The sequence below is a fragment of the Oncorhynchus mykiss genome, chromosome 7 (assembly GCF_013265735.2).
Source record: "Oncorhynchus mykiss isolate Arlee chromosome 7, USDA_OmykA_1.1, whole genome shotgun sequence".
NCBI classification, from domain to species: domain Eukaryota; kingdom Metazoa; phylum Chordata; class Actinopteri; order Salmoniformes; family Salmonidae; genus Oncorhynchus; species Oncorhynchus mykiss.
Genome location: NC_048571.1, coordinates 65,571,705 through 65,593,881, shown reverse-complemented (window position 1 = coordinate 65,593,881; position 22,177 = coordinate 65,571,705). Strand labels below are relative to the sequence as shown.

Genomic DNA, 22,177 nt, shown 5'->3' with positions numbered 1-22,177 from the left:
CAGCAAAAGGTGGCGCTACAAAGTATTAACTTAAGGGGGCTGAATAATTTTGCACGCCCAATTTTTCAGTTTTTGATTTGTTAAAAAAGTTTGAAATATCCAATAAATGTCGTTCCACTTCATGATTGTGTCCCACTTGTTGTTGATTCTTCACAAAAAAATACAGTTTTATATCTTTATGTTTGAAGCCTGAAATGTGGCAAAAGGTCGCAAAGTTCAAGGGGGCCGAATACTTTCGCAAGGCACTGTATTCTTTATCCCTTTACACTTGTGTGTAGAAGGTAGTAGTTGTGGAATTGTTAGGTTAGATTACTCGTTGGTTATTACTGCATTGTCGGAACTAGAAGCACAAGCATTTTGCTACACTCGCATTAACATCTGCTAACCATGTGTATGTGACAAATAAATCTGATTTGTGATTTGATTTGTTAACCTTTTAACGCTGATAGTGTGTAGACGCATTTCAACATGCACACTTTAACCCACAAAGTGTACTGGTCAACAGATTCATAACAGTGAGCACTCCATTATTTAACTGTCAGACAGACAACATCTTGCAGGAGACAATTCACTGCAAGGTCTCCTTCTTTAAAACTGCACTTAACATTTAAGCAATTAACATTTCAACCACCTCGCTCAGTTTCCCTGTTCTGTCACTGTGCCTGTGACTAACTGTATGGATATTTTCTGCTCTACCACGCACACACACACACAGCAAGCGTAGACTGGTGGGTGGAGGGGGAGGAGTTTGTGTCAGAGGAGGTTGAGCTGTCTACTGTGAGGTTTATAGAGTAGCAGACAGGGGTGCTGTCCTACAAAGAGGGAATGGAAGAGACTCTGACAATGAACGAAAGTAGACAGTAAGAGAGAGAGACAGAAAGACAGAGATTGAAAGAAAGTCTACATGCAGCCAGCCTGGGACAGCTGGCACTATAGAGAGACAGACGTTGGACTCTAGCACTCATTTCCTGTCTGCTCCACTGCAAGCCCAACTCCTTCAGCTCACCACTGCATCAGGAGAGTCAGCCCATGTGGAGAGGGAACCAGTTTCTTTTTTTTCAGACACTCAGCATCTAGGTCCTGAGGCAAGGAGAACTGAAGCAGAGTCCTGCAGAATTGCTGGTGAGTGTTTTAGTTTTTGTCCTAGTGGTCACATTTCCAATGTAATGTTAGATACAGTATGTTTTAATTTGTTTAGCTCTGGGCTGGATTTGTACAGAATTTCTTAGTTTGCACCTCTAAAATCAGATGGGATATCTGCTTCTTTTTCATTGAGTATTAGCTATATAAGGAAACATATTGTATTGTACAGACATGGGATCTTAATTTGATCACCCTGTTGCAGGATAACTTTGGTTTTTCCTTCACGAAAAATGGATCAACCCCTACAAAAATGTCCATTAATACTGTATAATAATTCACATTTGCTGTTGCTGCAGGATTATTTTTGTACTGATTCTTTTTGTATTTTCTGCATGATTATGATCTGTACTGATTATATGTAACAACTGAAAATGAATGGGGACAACATCAGTATAGATTTATGTGATATTTACAGTCCTGCTGTCAGCTGAGTGATGATACTCTTTATGGTGGTATTTATGGCTTGTCTTTTTCCTTTGGGGGTACAGGAGGAGGAAACATTGAGGTAACAACTTAGAGTGTCTGTGTGATTATGGATGACTCCAGCCGTCATTTTGAGTAGAGCGTCTTCCTCCATCATGGTACAGCAAAGGGGACACAAATACCCAGCAGTTATGGACAGTGATATGAGCCAAGAGGTTTTCTTGGGACTGGGTGCAGATGACAGGGAGGAGATTTTTGGACGGTTGCCCTCCAACAAAGACCCCAACTGGTGCAAGACTCCCACGGGTCACATCAAGAGGCCCATGAATGCATTCATGGTCTGGTCGCAGATCGAGAGACGGAAGATCATGGAACAGTGGCCAGACATGCACAATGCAGAGATCTCCAAACGCCTAGGCAAGCGCTGGAAACTCCTCCCCGACTATGAGAAGATCCCCTTCATCAAGGAAGCGGAGAGGCTCCGGCTAAAGCACATGGCCGACTACCCCGACTACAAGTACAGGCCCCGGAAGAAGAGCAAGAGCTCCATTCCCGTGCGGGTTGGGGACAAGGTCCCCTTGAAGACAAGCAAGTCCCACCAGGGTAGTCGCGCATCTGCTTCCGCAACCTCCACCGCCACCAGCAGAGGGCTCAAGATACGAACGCCTTCCTCCAAACACAGAGCCAGCTTCGACAGCAATAAGTTCAAAGGTTACGATGAGGGCATCAGCGATGATGACACAGTGGATGTAGAGTTGGCCAGTCCGATGACGAGCCAGCCAGGAGGGCAGAGGCCAGCAAGCCTGGGTGTCTTCCACCACCAGCAGGCTGCCATGACCCCCGGCGAGCAGCAGACTCAGCTTGCAGCCCAGCTCAGAGTCAAAGTGTCAACCACCACCTCCCACCAGCCCACCTCCAAGCTGCCTGTGGGCCTCTCCTCTGGGTCTCCAGTACCCCACAGCCTCCCAGAGTCATCCCCCAGGGTGTCCTCTTCCTCGGAGCCTCTGGCTCCCCTCTCCTCCACCGGCCGCTCCTCCACCGGCCGTTCCTCCACCCCCACCTCCACCAGCTCCTCCTCCTTCGTGTCGTCGGCCTCCTCCGACGAGGAGCTGGACGAGGAGATTTTGCATATTATCTCCAACGCCAACTTCGACACCATGCCCATGGACTGCTCCACTCTGGACAAAGACTTTGACGCTACATTTCACACCAACTCAGGATCCCACTTCGATTTCCCTGATTACTGCACCCCGGAAGTGAATGAGATGATATCTGGGGACTTGCTGGTGCCCAGTATCTCTGACCTGGTGTTCACCTACTGAGGCCCAGCATGCCTATACAGGATTCTGGCTTACTGGAAGAATATATACTATTCATAAAAGCCTGTGGTTTTTTGGTTATATTATAAATTGGACACTTTATTTTGTATTTTCTCAATCAAGTCCGTAAGTGCTAATTCTTCACTTTTCCCAGTATGCCACATCCTGAGGGTCTGGTGTACAAACAGTGAAAGGTTGCTCACGTCAAGCCTTTTATCAGAGTTCAAATATTCAGGCACTGAACAGATATGTTCTTAGTAGAGGGATAATAGCGCTTTCAACAGTAAACTTATTCAGTATTTTTTCTTCAATTTTAACCGGAGCATGTACAGTAGCATTTCCATGTCTTTCATATGCATTTGTTGTATATGAAGCAGCATAACAACCATGTTCTGACATAATCAACCAAACTCAAGGCAGCAACTGCAGATTCAAATCAAAAAATGCATGTTATCAACAAACCATCTGTAAATATCAAAGGGTCAAAAGGGAGATCATGTGAGGAATAGTCCTTATGTTGCAGCTAATAGTCCTTATGTTGCAGCTAATAGTCCTTATGTTGCAGGTAATAGGAATCTGCAGCACTTGTCATCAGGCTTTTACAGTAGCATCAGTTAAAGCATAGGCTCTCTCCAGGAGAGAAATCCGCCGCATACTCTGTAATTAGGTTACAGCACTTTCATCGCCTTGCTAATAGTGCAGACTCCAAGACATGGAGTTAATGTAAACACAAGCCTTGTGTGTGTGCCTGATTCATTCCAGACAGTTGTGTGACTGTAACGGTGGTAGGTGGTTAGAGAGTAGGGCTAAGTACTGGAGGGGGAAGAGGAGGAGTGAAAGAGGGGTTGGGGTTGTCTATGATGGGGGTCAGGAGAGGCTTTTCATTCAGGGAGCTGTGCATCTGCCCTTGCAGGCAGCAGCCTTTGTGCCGGAGTTCAGAGTGTGAGTGTGTGTGTGTGCGTGCGTGTGTGTTTGAGCTCAACTGAGCGAGCGTCTGCCAGCCGGGGGAGTGTAGGGGGGGGGGGGGGGTAGTGTATTCAGGGGGAGATGAGGATCATGGCCATCCACACAGCCACCAGCGCGGTAAAATTCATGTCATGTCTGCAGTCTGGCTGCAGCTGCCTGATCAGGGCCGATTCAGCGGTGAATGGAGGCGAAATCTGTGACTGCCAGCTGTCCCTCCATTGACTCTCTCAGGGATCGTTTTGTCTGGAGGTCCTACTGCCTCCCGTGGCTCATTCATCTGCCCTGATCTGGGGATGAGATGCACGCCACCTCTCCTCTCCTCCTATCAGCCCCTATCTTCTCTCTCTCAAATAGCCGTGAGGGGACGAGGTGACAAAGCGAGAGAAGGAGCCAGAACCCCTCCCCCTCTCTCCACCACAACATGTGACCTTTCTTCTTTTCATCCCTCTATCCTCATTAATTACATCGCCTAGCTTTGGCACCGTGGCGAAATGGACCCGTGTTATTTACTTACTCTCCACAAGCAGCTGGCGAAGAGCCAGCCAGAAAGCAGCACCAAAACCCTTCCTGCAGTTCATACCTTAGATAAACTGATTTGAATCCCTCGTCAGACCAACCTTGTTGGAGCCAGCCAGCATCCTCTAACAGAGGCCACCCCATGCGGTGCAGAGTGCCTCTGGAGCAGGCCATGGAGAGACAGGGGATACATGATGGGACCATGGCGGACACGCTGGAAGTTTGTTTTCAGACCAAAATGCACCATTTGGAGTAGTGTGATAATGACTGTGTGGTACAGGGACCATGACGAGAACCGTACTGGATTTTGTGATGTATTCCTCCTCAGTCCCTCCCTCCAGGAAACACCTGAAGGAACCAATGCGTGTCTATGTGTGGCAGGGTTTTAGTTCCTTGTGATGATGTCTGGAGAGAACTGCACCATAAACTTTACAGTACAATGTCTTCATTAGCAAAAAAATGAATAAACCAGGTAACTTGTTTCTGAACTGGAAGGTGGCTTCCCTCTTAGATATCAATGGTAGGAGAAGACATATGAAGAGATGGTTCTACTACAACCCGAGGCCTTTAAGAGTCCATACAGCAACACTGTTTTCTTTCTTCTGTTACACATAAGTAGAAGTTCCTCAACACTATACCGTGTGAAAATAAAATAATCCAGCAACAACATCCAACCTCCATCTAAAAGTGAACTGCAATCAAGGTTTTAGACATACTGCATGTGTCCTAGTGTTAAAAAAGTGATTGCCAGTATTTTGTACTTTTAATAGGCACCTTTTATTGGTTAGCATAGACAAAGTATGGGAAAGTTCACCATTCCTAATGAAACAAGTGAAATTACAAATGCAGATTCAGCAAAAATATATTGGCTCACAAATTGAATGGGTATTTCAGCTCCTGATCATGCACATGATCTGTCTGGCCATAATATTAGCAGTCAACAAACCTAAAGTACCGTACAGTGTAAACAGACACATCCTATGGTAATGGAACCAATACTGAATTCAACACCAGCAGTAAAAATTGGACTCAGGACTAAAGTAGCAGCTTACTGTGGTACACCTCCTATTTCTAATGTGCTGTATATGTCTGTGTATTAGATCATCAACCAAAAAAATTGGTAGCTGCAAGAAAATGTGATACTGCTTAGTAATACATTTTCAGATTCAGTCTTTGAAAGTAGTGTTTCAATCATTCAGGTGCATTTAAGTATAAATGAAATATTTATTTAATTACATTAAACAAACAAAACATTCTTAAGCTAAATGTTCAAAGGGAACACCCTTGACCTAAACTAACCAGCATTTTTTATTAGAATGATACTAGGCTCATTTTCTTTCTTTCTTTCATATTTTAGAAAGAGAGCTAGAAACCGGGCTAGACAACTCACAGATGGGCTTCAGCAAATTAGTGTCAGAGTAATAAATGAAAAAAAGATGGAGAGAAATTAAGCTGGATAAAAATACCCATCTGGTGGCACCTCCTACTCTGGGCCAGCCTTTGATGAATAGCATTCCCTGAGATGGAAATACAAGGACAAAGCAAATTTCATAGAGCTGTTGGCCCCCCTCTCCTACTGCCTCCCACATCACAAGTGGGGCACAGGAGCCCCTGCCATACTGAGCATGTCTGACTGCCTGTCTGTCTCCAGCTACAGCTTCATGCATGTGGCTGCCACCACTGCGACAAGGGGCCCCTCAGCAGGCCCAGTCCAGGGCTATAGGGGTCAACAGGGGACACTCTCAGCCTCAGGGTCCTAGTAGGACTTAACTTACCATTCCTTTAAACCACACCGACCTGACAACACAACAGCAGCACTGGGACACCCGGCCTCCTGCTCACAGAAGTAGCCAAAATACGACCATGATGCCTCACATTTTAGTACACATTGTTTACAAGGTTTTATGGTATTATAGACTAAGCTGAATATAGAATGTGTCCTCTGTTTTTCATCTTCGCAGCAAGGGTTGTTTTGATTTATTTACAATGTCAAATATGATTTGTAATCTATTCACCAGCACGTTTCTGGTCTTAGTTTTGGCAAATTGTAACAAAACGTATTTCTGTGATATGAAACAAACTGAATCTTGTTTATCTGAAAATATGCTTGTGTTGATTTCCCAACGTTATTGTAGAACAGGGGATAATGGGGGTGTTTAAATATATTTTCATGTGCTACAAATGCATTGGATCCAGCCTACACTCCAGAGTGTACTAGTCAGAACTGTCTAATCAAATATATAAGGGTCACCCCTATTCATCATATATATTGTATATTGACATACATTTTATGATCTGCATTGATGAATGTAATTGGTCGATAAGTAGTACCAAAATTCTGACATTGCATTGATAATAGATATGCATGTACAAATAGTAAACGTCTCTGAAATTGGAGTAACTGCACTTCATATAGCCCCCCATGCAACACCTTATAATTGAAAAATTGGGGGAGAATGATGGTGAAAGTCATTTCGAAATATGCATCACTATGCTAACAGAACATATTGCTAATATTGTCATATTGGAAACCCCCTCTGCTGTGTAGACTGTTTCATTCCTGCACTATTCTTTATGGATTGGTGCATAACAAACTATGTATTTATATCAATCAGGCAATTGCTATATTGCAATTCGATAAAGCTCATTTATTCCGTGTGTAAAATGGTTAAACAACTTACCATCTCGTTCATCTTAGTATCACGTTTGACCAATAATTAGCATTGCTTTATCATGTACATGTATGCTTTTTGTAGTGTGGTACATTCAGCTGTTCTGACAGCGAGTATGTGGATAGAGGTAAAAGCACTTTGTTGTAAATATGTACGTAGATCTGAGAGATGCCATTCTCATTTTGGATAGAGTTATTAGTGTAGTGACTCTGCATTACTGAATAAACTGTTACAGTCAACGTTGGATGTCTGTCTCAAACTCTGTTTCTGTCTGGGTAGAGTGGAATTTTCTGTATCAATCTGGAGAGGGAATATTCTCAACTGCCTTCTGGGGTTTTAACAGTTGGCTTCCACTGTGACAACGTTGTGTGTCGGTTGTTTCAGGGTGTCTGCCAGGATGCAGATGTTCTTGTGGTCAAACCTAAGGAACCTGAACATGTGCACTTATGATGTCATTCACTATGTACACAAGATATATTCGAAGCACACACTGAAACCACTATCACACACTGACTGAAAACCCACCACAACACATTCTCACAATAATTTTTTAACACTTAAAGTGTAGTGACTGTTATTTCAGCACGTTGAAGAAATACAAAAAAGTCATCGAGCTAGGGGTTATTCCTGAATCCAACTGAGCAACAAAAATTATTCTAAAGGGGAATTATTCGGTCGACCAAATAGTGTGCCCTTCTGAATTCCCATTTAGAATTCTAACCTGGGTCTGCAGCCAGCTGGGCTTCTATAGCCAAAGGCCATGTTTGACTGCTTATGGCTGATGAGGGTGACATTTATCCCTTTTGTCACTTCAGAGACTTACACACGAGACGGTGTGGTGAATCAAGCAGACATGCAGTGTGCATCAAGCAGACATGCAGTGTGCATCAAGCAGACATGCAGTGTACTCTTCACCGTTATGCCAGCTCCAGATTCAAATATGGGTTAAACAAATGGTATCAACAGCTGCTGAAATAGAGGCCAGACTGAATATTCAGCCCATTTCAGGGGTGAGTGACACTTTGTGTATTGAGAGAGAGTGTATTGTCGGAGCGCCCAAGCAGCATGCAGCAGAGTAGACGTGGTTGGTTGGGTGGAGGTTTGATGTGTGTCACGCTCTTGATTCCCTGATTCTAATAAGCTGATTTTGTGAGAGACACCTGAGAGGATTACTCAAAGGATTATGGGTAGCAGCAGCTCTCACATTAGATTAGATGCACCTCATACTCTCTCACGTTAGATTGGATGCATGTCACTCACTACCACCCCCTCCCTCCTCTTACCCAGGAGTCACACCATAATGTCTGACAAATAGCACTCTCCTAATGCCCTAAACACACAAATGCACAGGGATAACTGTATGTGATAACTAACTTCCAGAGCTAGGTGCCACATAGCTCTACACATGTTGTGTGACCTGACTCATCATTGCTCACCAAAGGTGTCAACAGGCTTCCACTTTGTTTCACTACCTGGACCCTTTAACCTTCTTACAGCAGCCCACAGTGATAACTGCCCTCAAAAGTGTGTCTGCCTGGTGAAAACAGCCTCATCTGTAGAACAATTTATTGAGTTTCACAGGGAGCTTAGGTAAACACATAGCTGTTTTACTGGCTGAATCATTGAAAGCTTACATTTCACTAGGACCAACTACCAATGGCTCTGGCGGAATTAGCCAGTAAAGGAGCATTTCTCCACCACTTTTCTCCCTGGTCAGAGAAAATTAAATGTACTGTTCTGTCCCTCCTGATGTATCTATTCTCCCCAGGAAAACACAGTCCTGCTAGGAAAGGAATTAGGTCGGTGTAAACTGCTGCATCAGTCCACTCAGGTCCATACCAGGATTAATTAGGCCTAATTGCTGTTCTTCCAATTATGCAGTGATGAGCAGAGAGACATGATTATTGCTGGCGAGCTCTGAAGGACTGAAGGAGAGTCCTCCTGCATAGTCTGAGGAGTGGGGAGGCAAGGATTGACAGTGGAACGCATTGTGTATTTGTGGGAGTTTTTGGGAGAGAGAGCGAGTGTGTGTGTGTATGTGTGATCTCTGTGTATTTTTGTATGTATGTGGTGCTCCTAAACAGCAAGACAGCCAGACCTATGTCACATCAAATCAAATGTTATTGGTCACATACACATTTTTAGCAGATGTTATTGCGGGTGTAGCGAAATGCTTGTATTCCTAGCTCCAACAGTGCAGTAACATCTAACAATTGGAATTAAGAAATATATAAATATTTGGACAAGCAATGTCAGAGTGGCATTGATTAAAATACTGTAGAATAGAATACAGTATACACATATGAGATGGGTAAAGCAGTATGTAAACATTATTAAAGTGGTCAGTGATTCCATGTCTATGTACATAGGGCAGCAGCCTCTAAGGTGTAGGGTTGAGTAACCGAGTGCCACAGTGGTCTAAGGCACTGCATCTCAGTGCTAGAGACATCACTACAGACCCTGGTTTGATTCCAGGCTATATCACAACTGACCGTGATTGGGGGTCCCGTAGGGCGGCGCACAATTGGCCCAGTGTCATAAGGGTTAGGGTTTGGCCGGGGTAGGCCGTTATTGTAAATAAGAATTTGTTCTTAACTGACTTGCCTAGTTAATTAAAGGTTAAATAAAAATAAAACCAGATGGTAGCCAGCTAGTGATGGTTATTTAACAGTCTGATTGGCTTGAGATAGAAGCTGTTTTTCGTCTCTCAGTACCAGCTTTAATGAACCTGTACTGACCTCGCCTTCTGGATGATAATGGGATGAACAGGCCGTGGATGTCCTTGATGATCTTTTTGGCTTTCCTGGGACATCGGTTGCTGTAGCTGTCCTGGAGGGCAGGCAGTGTGCCCCCAGTGATGCGTTAGGCAGACCGCACCACCCTCATGTGCCAGACAGACTACTGGGATTCTGTCTGTGCCATGGTGTGATCTCTCAGATGAGGCTGCTGAAACTGTGTTCGTCACTCCTGACCTGGGTCTGACTGCAAGTGTGATATTTCTGTACTTAATTTTATATAAATGTGCTTAAAACTTGTTTTCACTTTGTCAATATGGGGTATTGTGTGTAGATGGGTGAGAAAACAAGTATATTTAATCCATTTTGAATTCAGGATGTAACACAACAAATTGTGGAATAAGTAAAGGGTTATTAATACTTTCTGAAGGCACAGAATTTACTGTATCTATCTATCTCCTCCCTCCACAGGAAAGACCACAAGTGGAGTTTTGTGTTTGTCCTTTTGGAAAAACACAAGATACTTGAAGAGACCAGCCTACATCATATAAATCCAGTTATTCTCTGGATCTCCTCACACACATACACACACACCCTCAAATTAAAAACACACATTACCATGCGTTTGCCCTCTGGAGAATGCCGAGATGTGAGTGGGCCAGAAGACATTGGTGTGGACAGATTTGGACTGTCTGTCCCCTTTGGGCCAGTCTAGTAATATAGTGACTCCAGACAGGCTGCGTTACGGTGTGGAGGGAGCCAGAGGAGGCCACACACTGCCAAAAGGGGACAGTATGGAGGCTGTAAAGAGCTGAGCAGGCCAACAGCTGGCACCCTGCCCAGTGACCAGGCAGCCAGCCGCTACACAAGAGTACAGGCCTGAAAGCCAAGACAGACATACAGCCAGGCCAAGGGTACATCCAAAATTGCACCATATATCCTATATAGTGCACTACCATGTGGGCCCTGGTCAAAAGTAGTGTACTATATAGGGAATAGGGTGCCATTAGGGGTGCAGACCAAGTCTGTTTCAGGTGCTGCTGGAGCCTAGAAGTCTATGGAATAGTCACCCTCATTCAGTATAGACAGTGGACTTAAATGCTAATCCTGAAAAGTGCACATTGGAGAAGTGCAGTCTTGGTTTATGTGCATTGCGGTTCAACAGTCCCAATTCAAGTTCACTCTTTTTAATTGCTCTGGGTATCTGCATGCTCCAATTAGATAAAGCTAGTTGGATTCAATAGAGCATGTACATACAGTACATGACAGTCACAAAACAACACATTTATCAAGAGTTGACAGTATGTTGCTACCTACGGTACTGTATAGTATCTGTAGTCCTTACTGTAAAACCTGCTTTCTCAAGCCCAGTTGCTTTGAGTTCTAGGTGTTAAAAATAGTGACAACTGCAGCATTTTTTTAAGGGCTGGCAAAATACACACCATGCATCACTGAGATGTCTTTCACTTTTATATTGTCATGAACTGCACCAGTTCTCATTTTCTGGGAAAGCCAGTTCAGAGTTGACATTTTCATAAAGTGCTGTCTGAACATGTGTGCACAATTGTGTGTGTGCGTGCACGTGTCAAATCAAAAATCAAATCAAAGGTCGCGTAAACAGTTTAGCAGGTGTTATTGTGGATGCAGCTAAATGCTTATGTTACTGGCTCCTAACAATGAAGTCAAATGTCAAACAGCTAAAATGTAAATAAAAATACCAGAAAAAGAAAGGCAATAAAATCAAGAACAGCAGGACAAATCCAACTAACAACCCAAACAGCACTACTGTACGGGTGTGTGGGTGCGCATATGCCTTAGATGTTGTAGTTTGTATCTTTCATGGCAGTCCTGTACATTTTGGTCAAAGTTATTGCACTACTTCCACCTCAGGTGGCCTGAGCCCAATTTTATGGTGATTAACAGAAACACACTTCACCCACGAATGTACAACTAACCAGAACAGTCCAACCTGACTTATCCTTTAATGGCCCATGCACTTTTACACCTCATGAATTTCAATCTCTGCCATAGGTGGCTGTGTAGTGTGCACTTAACGACTGGGCTTTTCTATAGGGCTATAGCTTACTACCCACACCATTGACTTATTATATAAAGGGCAACAACATTTGGTTGTAACTCGCCTGAGGTGCTTGCTGAAGTTGCATTGAATTGAACACTGAAAAATATAGACCACATCATCGACTTGAATAAAATGATTTCATTATCAGAACATATACTGTATGTCAAGGTATTACCTGGAATAGTTTTGAATTGGGGGGCAAACTGTTACGATCCAATGATTGAGATCAATGCATAGGCCTACATCTGCGGAAGAATGCAATATCCATATCCAGCTGTATGTCAGTTATGTTGAGCTCAAGCACAGACGTATAGACATCAAGACAGATGATAATGGTAAATTTCACCCCAAATGGCACCATATTCCCTGTATCAGCGTTTCCCAAACTAGGGGTTGCACTTGGTTCATAGCCACTAGATGAGGTTGTAATAAACAGAGCAGTTTCTGTTTTCTTCCTACAAACGTGTCTCTATCGTTAGAATGGTTTAAGCTACAAAAATATGTTGACCCCATCCTTGAAAGATAAGACTCTCAGAAACACGTACGTGTCTTCTGTTTCCCTCTACAATGTCCACAAGCCTCATTGGAACAGAGTGGACAAGACCAGGCACTAAATCAGATGAGAGGAAAAAGAAAATCATCTTCTTCTCAACACAAACGATCATACACAAAATAATTGTCTGATGATTTTCTGATCTTCCCAATCAATACCTTTTGATCAATTTCAGTCACTTCAAACCATACTGTCAAAAGTACTGTCAGACTGATTTCTAATGGACTATCAGAGCCCCAATTTTAAAAGTAAACATTGGCCCTTGATTACATCACTTTTCTTACATGGTGGAGTCGCATAAAATGTTGGGGAACCCCTGCCCTATATACTGTAGAGCGCTACTTTTGACCAGGGTCCATAGGGGGCCCATCGGGCTCTGGTCAGTACAATACTGTATGTAAGGAATAGGGTGCCATTTGGGAAGCAAAATCACATGAGCATTTCCAGGGAGGCAGTGTAGCAGTAGCCTACATGTCTGGACATGTCTTGCATCAACAGGATAGGCACAATCAATCTGGCAACCTGCTCCTGGCTATGACCTACTTCTCTGCACACTGACCTTCAGCGGTGGAAGACATTCTCCAGACACACACATAGACACGGACAAGCATGACACACACTGACACCTGCTCGCCCACATGCCCACATACATACATAGTGTATACAGACACACATGATTGTAAATGTGGATTTACAATCATGTGTGTCTGTATACACTATGTATGTATGTGACATGTGGGCAAGCGGGTGTCAGTGTGTGTCATGTTTGTCCGTGTTTATGTGTGTGTCTGGAGAATGTCTAGTGGTTAGAGTGTTGGACTAGTAACCAAAAGGTTACTGGATTGAATCTCCGAGCTGACAAGGTAAAAAATCTATCGTTCTGCCCCTGAACAAGGCAGTTAACCCACTGTTCCTAGGCTGTCATTGAAAATAAGAATTTGTTCTTAACTGACTTGATAGTTAAATAAAGGTGAAATAAAAAATGTACCCACACACATCCTCCCCACCTGGATGCATCTACACCAGGGCGAGCTGTACACATCGGAAACACTCATGAGTTTGTAGGCCACTGCTTGTGTCTGAACTCACTTCAAGATGAAGAAGTTCTCTCTCTAATTACAAGCATCATGGGGTTCAGAGCCTGCCCTACTTGTCTCTTATCAAACATTACAAGACATTTGCCAAAGAGTTCAGATACTGATACAGTGTTAGACCTCTTCACTGTAAAATTTGCTGTACAATGTCTGCCCTTTTGTAAAATGGAGTTCAAAACATCCATTTAGTTCTTATTAAGTGTTAAAGTTTGGGAAAGTCAAAGGGAAGGACACGGAAGTAGTTTTAGCAGGCCTCCTCATCCTGATCCTCCTCCTCCACTACCACACCTCATGTGGATGTTATTTCTACTTCGCTCAAATCAATTTGCCTTTAATCCTGTGTATGCCAGTGGATTTACCCACTTCTCTCTGGGTTACAGGGAACTTTGAAAGTTTCATCAAGTGCAGTCACAAAAACCATCAAGCGCTATGATGAAACTGGATCTCATGAGGACCTTCACAGGAAAGGAAGACCCAGAGTCACCTCTGCTGCAGAAGATAAGTTCATCAGAGTTTCCAGCCTTAGAAATTGCAGCCAAAATAAATGCTTCACAGAGTTCAAGTAACAGACACATCTCAACATCAACTGTTCAGAGGAGACTGCATGAATCAGGCTTTCATGGTCAAATTGCTGCAAAGAAACCACTACTAAAGGACACCAATAATAAGAAGAGACTTGCTTGGGCCAAGAAACCTGAGCAATGGACCTTGGTCTGATGAGTCCAAATCCACCTTGGTCTGATGAGTCCAAATCTGACATTTTTTTATTCCAACCTCTGGGTCTTTGTGAGACGCAGAGTAGGTGAACAGAGGATCCCCAAATGTGTCGTTCCAACAGTGAAGCATTAATGAGGATGTGCTTTGCTGGTGACACTGTCAGTGATTAATTTAGAATTCAAGGCACACTTAACCAGCATGGCTACCACAGCGTTCTGCAGCGATACTCTATCGCATTTGGTTTGCACTTAGTGGGACTATCATTTGTTTTTCAACAGGACAATTACCCAACACACATACAGGCTGTGTAAGGGCTATTTGACTAAGAAGGAGAGGGATGGAGTGCTGCATCAGATGACCTGGCCTTCACAATCAACTGACCTCAACCAAATTGAGATGCTTTGGGCTGAGTCGGACGGCAGAGTGAAGGAAGAGCAGCCAACAAGTGCTCAGCATATGTGGGAACTCCTTCAAGACTGTTGGAAAAGCATTCCAGGTGAAGCTGGTTGAGAGAATGCATAGAGTGTGCAAAGCTGTCATCAAGGAAAAGGGTGGTTATTTGAAGAATCTCATCAAAAATATATTTGGATTTGTTTAACACTTTTTTGGTAACTACATGATTCCATATGTGTTATTTCATAACTTACTGTACTGTATACATTTGTGCTTAAGATAATCATTTGATTGTTCAACTGGGATATAGTAGGCCTAAATCATGAATGGTTGACAAAATGTTGACATTATGGTCTATTACTGTACAATCTTTTACCATAAACAGTTTGACATTTTATATGTATTCTACAATGTAGAAAATAGTTTTTAAAAAATAAAGAAACACCCTTGAATGAGTAGATGTCTCCAAACTTTTGACTGGTAATGTATAAAAACTGCTTCCCTCGTTTACCTTCTTGCATGGACTTGGTGTGGGTTTATCAGCAGGGTTTCTATAGATTTAGTGGGAAAAGACAGATTAACCTCAATACATCCCAACACATTAAAGCCTTTAAAACGACCACTGTTACATCCACGTGTTATACCGTGCAAGCAGCGCACCCATGTATTACCACCACAATTTAGCTAGATGCGCCTTTTCTTTTTCGAAAACATTTTCAACATACTGAAAGTGAATTTCATTGTAAATAGGCTGTCATTGTAAATAATAATTTGTTCCTAGTTAAATAAAGGTAGAAGAAAATGAGGATGAAAAGGTCACATGTTGATTGTGTTTTCGGTGGTATTTTTTTGTGAAGAATCAACAACAAGTGGGACACAATCATGAAGTGGAACGACATTTATTGGATATTTCAAACTTTTTTAACAAATCAAAAACTGAAAAATTGTGCGTGCAAAATTATTCAGCCCCCTTAAGTTAATACTTTGTAGCGCCACCTTTTGCTGCGATTACAGCTGTAAGTCGCTTGGGGTATGTCTCTATCAGTTTTGCACATCGAGAGACTGACATTTTTTCCCATTCCTCCTTGCAAAACAGCTTGAGCTCAGTGAGGTTGGATGGAGAGCATTTGTGAATAGCAGTTTTCAGCTCTTTCCACATTGGATTGGATTCAGGTCTGGACTTTGACTTGGCCATTCTAACACCTGGATATGTTTATTTTTGAACCATTCCATTGTAGATTTTGCTTTATGTTTTGGATCATTGTCTTGTTGGAAGACAAATCTCCGTCCCAGTCTCAGGTCTTTTGCAGACTCCATCAGGTTTTCTTCCAGAATGGTCCTGTATTTGGCTCCATCCATCTTCCCATCAATTTTAACCATCTTCCCTGTCCCTGCTGAAGAAAAGCAGGCCCAAACCATGATGCTGCCACCACCATGTTTGACAGTGGGGATGGTGTGTTCAGGGTGATGAGCTGTGTTGCTTTTACGCCAAACATAACATCTTGCATTGTTGCCAAAAAGTTCAATTTTGGTTTCATCTGACCAGAGCACCTTCTTCCACATGTTTGGTGTGTCTCCCAGGTGGCTTGTGGCAAACTTTAAACAACACTTTTTATGGATATCTTTAAGAAATGGCTTTCTTCTTGCCACTCTTCCATAAAGGCCAGATTTGTGCAATATACGACTGATTGTTGTCCTATGGACAGAGTCTCCCACCTCAGCTGTAGATCTCTGCAGTTCATCCAGAGTGATCATGGGCCTCTTGGCTGCATCTCTGATCAGTCTTCTCCTTGTATGAGCTGAAAGTTTAGAGGGATGGCCAGGTCTTGGTAGATTTGCAGTGGTCTGATACTCCTTCCATTTCAATATTATCGCTTGCACAGTGCTCCTTGGGATGTTTAAAGCTTGGGAAATCTTTTTGTATCCAAATCCGGCTTTAAACTTCTTCACAACAGTATCTCGGACCTGCCTGGTGTGTTCCTTGTTCTTCATGATGCTCTCTGCACTTTTAACGGACCTCTGAGACTATCACAGTGCAGGTGCATTTATACGGAGACTTGATTACACACAGGTGGATTGTATTTATCATCATTAGTCATTTAGGTCAACATTGGATCATTCAGAGATCCTCACTGAACTTCTGGAGAGAGTTTGCTGCACTGAAAGTAAAGGGGCTGAATAATTTTGCACGCCCAATTTTTCAGTTTTTGATTTGTTAAAAAAGTTTGAAATATCCAATAAATGTCGTTCCACTTCATGATTGTGTCCCACTTGTTGTTGATTCTTCACAAAAAAATACAGTTTTATATCTTTATGTTTGAAGCCTGAAATGTGGCAAAAGGTCGCAAAGTTCAAGTGGGCCGAATACTTTCGCAAGGCACTGTATTTAGTTCAGTTCATTCTGTTTGTGCCTTTGGGAGGTATTGTTCATTTTGACTCTACTAAGCCTTTTCCTAGCGCGTTTGTGAGAACCAGTTATCGCCTTCAGTCCTAGTTTTGATTCACCTGCCAGTTTGCCTACCTGTGTATGACCATTGTCTCCTGTGACCACGATTCCTGCCTTCTGCGAAAGCAAAATAAACACCTGCTGAAAATCTGCCCTCTTCTCCGCCAGCCTATTCCTACTTCTCCAATGCCCATAGCCCTCCTTCATTCATATCCATGACTTCAAATATGACGATTCATCTGGAAATGTCAGGGATTTCTGATTAATGCAGCAAATACATTGAGCACAACCCCACTAACTTCGCCACTGACAAAAGCAGGGTGGATTTTGTTGTATCTCTACTCACAGGCAAAGCCCTGGATTGGGCCACCGCCGTATGGACTGCCAACAGCACAGAACTCGGATCCAAGACCCATTTCCACACCCTCTTCAAAGAGGTATTCGATCATTCTCCTTCCGGTCGTCCTATAGGAGACCTCCTCATAGAACTTCAACATGGACGCAACTCAGCTGCTGAGTATGCCCTTGGCTGCAGTGAGTGGATGGAGTGAGGCTGCTTTACTTACCGTCTACCGAAGAGGGCTCAACAGGGCTCAACAGGGAACTTCAGGCCTCTGGCCTGTAGAGGTGACCTTCAGGATTTAAATCAAAACATTCCTATGTCCATCTCCATCGACCACCTCATCGCCGACCGCCGAAGAACTCTGTCACCCAGGAACCAAAAACCTTCTCTTTCCATGAATTCGTCATCCCGTCCGAGTCTTCCAGACCCCATGCAGTTGAGCCATGCTCCTCTCCCGTCTATCGAACGTCGAAGGCGGATCCAAGAAGGGCTCTGCCTATACTGTGGAGGGAAAGATCATCTACTCAGCCATTGCCCTGTTCACCCCTCCCCACTCCCCCACCCCACCCACAGAGAGATGATAAGTGTCCCCCGCTGCCATGCAGCTAGGCGTGTCCTTATTTCTAAATATCTCCCAGAAGCAATTCTCCGTCCCAATATTGATAACCGTGAATGGTGTTACTAAGTATGTAGAGGGCTTGATAGATTCGGGAGCAGCAGGTAATTTAATTGCTCACCAGCTAGTACAAGAGTTTGACATTGCTCTAACACCTGTTACCACTCCCTTAAGGATTACCACCCTGGACGGGCAGCCATTGGGCACAGGCTTCATTACGCACCTGACACAGAGCGTCACCATCCAGATTGGAGTCTTCCACACCGAAACCATTCAACTCGTGGAACTCTCTTCCTCGGACACTCCTGGCTTTGTCGTCACGACCCTGCCATCTCGTGGCGACAAGGTGAACTACTGTCCTGGTCTTCTACATGCTTCACCAGTTGTCTCAGCCTACCCTGCAGAACCACCACCATTGAGGTCTCTGCAGTGTCACCCACCATACCATCTGAATACGCACAGTACAGCAATGTATTCAGCAAAATAAAGGCCACCATATCGCCCTGTGCTATTGACTTAGTCCCTGGAGTGTCCCCACCGAAGGGCCGTGTTTACCCCCTATCTATCCCGGAAAATGAGGCAATGGAGAACTACATTGATGAAACGGTTTCATTCGTCCTTTTTCCCCGGCTGCGTCCAGCTTCTTCTTCGTTGGAAAAAAGGACGGTGGTCTCCGTCCATGTATTGATTGCCGTTCCCTAAATGACGTCACGGTCAAGAAACGTTTCCCTCTGATCCCAGTGACCCTTGAACAAGTGGGCCGCGCCAACATCTATACAATCTATACTCGACCTGCGAAGTGCATATAACCTTGTCCGTATACATGAAGGCGACGAATGGAAGACAGCCTTTATCACCGCATGAGGGCACTATGAATACCTGGTCATACCCTACAGCCTTACTAATAACACCTCCATCTTCCAATCCTTTATGAACAAGGTTTTCCAGGATATGAACAACCGCTTTCTCATCGTCTACATTGATGACATCCTGATTGACTCCCACTCCCTGAAGGAACACATACAGCATGTGCAGGTTCTTCAACAGCTCCTTGACCATAACCTTTACGTGAAGACTGAAAAGAGCATCTTCCAAATAACCTCGGTTAACTTTCTTGGTTTCGTACTGACACCTGGAGGGGTCAGCATGGATGAGAACAAAGTCACCGCCGTCAGTAACTGGCCCAAACCCACCACCGTTAAGGAACTCCAACGTTTCATTGGCTTATCCAACTACTATCGCTGGTTAATTCGGAACTTCAGTTCTACTGCCGCTCCCTTCACTGCCCTTACCAGACAAAAGACCCGGACCCTTCAATGGACTGATTCCACCCTGACTGCTTTCAACAACTTGAAATGCCTCTTCACTTCAGCTCCTGTCCTTCACCAACCTGATCCGACCCTTCCTTTCACCTTGGAGGTGGATGCCTCCGAAGTAGGAGAAGGAGCCATACACACTCAGCGGGTGGGAACACTCCCAAAATCACATCCCTGTGCCTTCTTCTCCAGGAAGAAATCCTCCGCTGAGAGGAATTACAATGTGGGTAGCAGAACTCCTCGCCATAAAGCTGGCCCTCGAGGAGTGGTGCCACTGGTTGGAGGGCACACATCCCTTTCTCATCCTAACAGATCATTGTAATCTGGAATATATCAGAGGGGCCAAGAGGTTAAACTCCAGACAAGCCTGCTGGGCTCTCCTTCACATGCTTCCTTTTTCATGTTGCTTACATCCCTGGAAAGAAAAACGTAAAAGCTGATGCTCTCTCCTGCCAGTTTGACCTTCTGACCAGTAACTCAGACCCTGCACCCATTCTTCCTTCTTGCATTATGAGACCGGTACAGTGGGAGATTCACTCTGCCATACAAGAAGCCCTAACCTCGGACCCGGCTCCTCCTGAGACACCAGCTGGGAAGAGTTATATACCAGCAGGTGTTAGACCCCAACTGATATAATTGTGTCACACGTCCTTGGGGTCAGGTCATCCAGGCATTACACAAACCACTGAACTTCTAGCCCGTAAGTTCTGGTGGTCCTCACTCGCATCCAACGTAAGGGGTTATGTACTCTCCTGTCCAGTCTGCGCCCAAACCAAAAGCCCTCGTCATCTCCCTTCCGGTAAGCTTCAACCTTTGCCAATCCCTCACAGACCCTGGTCCCACATAGCTGTTGACTTCATCACAGACCTTCCTGAATCCTCTGGTAACACCACCATACTTGTCATAATAGACCGTTTTTCAAAAATGTGTCTGGTTCCTCTTCCTCATCTACTTAACGCAATGGAATTGGCTGAGTGCATGTTCCAGCAGGTGTTACGTCTGTATGGGATTCCGGAAAACATCGTCTCTGACTGCATGCCCCAGTTTGTCTCCCGGGTGTGGCGAGTGTTCTGTGACCGACTGGGGGTTGCCCTCAGCCTCTCCTCCGGGTGCCACCCCCAGACTAACCAAGAAATAGGGAAGTACATCCGCCAACAATGTTCTGCCTCTGCACACGACTGGAGTCAGTATATAGCCTGGGCCGAATACGCTCAGAACTCACTCATGCATTCATCCCTCCTCCTTACTCCGTTTCAGCGTGTACTTGGTTACCAACCCCCCATGTTTCCCTGGGAGGCAGAGGCTGGTACTGTCCCAGCTGTCGACAACTGGTTTCGGCGTATTAAGCGTGTATGGGAGACCACACACCAGCATCTGCAGGAAGACTCTAATACCCAGAAACGCTTTGCCAACAAACGGTGCCGACCTACGCCACTCTTTCACCCCGGACAGCGTGTGTGGCTCTCTACCCCTGCAAAAAGTTCTGTCCTCACTTCATTGGTCCCATCAAGATAACCCATCGCATCAACCCTGTCATGTACCGCCTCCAGTTACCATCAATATAAAATCTCCTCGTCCTTCCATGTGTCTCTGTTAAAACCGGTCACCTACAGTCCTTTCCATCCTCCAGTCTCAACCCGCAGTTCCCCACCCCCCCCACCCCCCCCCCCACCGGTGGACGTTGGAGGGGAACTTGCCTACGCCATTCAGGCCATCCTTGATTCCAAACACCTGAGAGGTCGCATCCACTATCTAGTGGACTGGGAAGGTTATGGGCATCAAGACTGGTCCTGGGCCCTCGACCCAGAGATGATTCAGACATCCCACCATAACCATAATATTGATTGGGTGGTCTAGTCTAATTTGACTGTACGAAGACAGATTAGACTAGGTTTTAGTTGCCAGTTGTGGAGTTATAAAATACATAATTTATACAGTGTGATAATGTATTAATCCTGATACTCTGCTCTCCTGACCTTCTTGTAAGGTTTTAGGTCAAATCATTCTATGGGTTCAATATGGCATGTTTGAGACAGACACACAACCTATAGCAGAGACTTAAACCCTGCACATCATGATATTATGATTCGCCTCACGGATGGCAGGCCGAGTCCACATCAATCACAGAAATGACACCCCGATAACTTCGCCACCGCCCATATGACAAAAAGCGTTGCTGCAAATGGCACCGGCAGAATTTCAATGGTGTTCCGCTCCGATTTCAATAAATAACAATCTGAAGATATGCAGCAAGGCGCCTCCAAAGTGTGAATAAATAAGCATAAGAACATAAGCCTCTTATATTTGAGTCCAGGTCATAGTTTATAATGTACATTAGTCTGAGGGATTAAGGAGCTATAATATGTCGGTCTAGTTTTAGTCGGTGTGGCCATGACCACCACGAAGACAGAGACTTTCTATAAGCCAGTAGTGTTTAACCCCTGGGACATGGCTGGGAAGGGAATTAATGTGAAGGTACAAACTGAGTGACTTCCATTTTACATTTGACTGAATGGAATACAATGTCCTGGTTTTTGTCCATAAATGCTCAAAGGTGTTGCATTCGTTATTAAAAATGAATGAAGTCAAAACAACCTGTGCCAAGTATATCGGCAGCGCACAACAATAAATTGAGGCATGGTATAGTGCCACTGACAATAGCATGGTATACAGTAGTTCCAATAGCATGGTATACAGTAGTTCCAATAGCATGGTATACAGTAGTTCCAATAGCATGGTATACAGTAGTTCCAATAGCATGGTATACAGTAGTTCCAATAGCATGGTATATTTCCACTGACATACAGAAACTTTACATGAACCACATTTTAGAATGGAAAGAGAC

General features: G+C 44.2%; 1 protein-coding gene across 1 annotated transcript; it reads left to right on the top strand.

Annotated features, from left to right (window-relative positions):
• Nucleotides 1–552: 552 nt before the first annotated feature.
• On the top strand, nt 553–7,283 carry sox12 (SRY-box transcription factor 12). The gene is made up of 2 exons (XM_021610202.2): nt 553–1,122; nt 1,632–7,283. Exon 2 carries the CDS (start codon nt 1,680–1,682, stop codon nt 2,886–2,888), a length of 1,209 nt encoding a protein of 402 aa, XP_021465877.1. The 5' UTR covers nt 553–1,122; nt 1,632–1,679; the 3' UTR covers nt 2,889–7,283.
• Nucleotides 7,284–22,177: the final 14,894 nt, after the last annotated feature.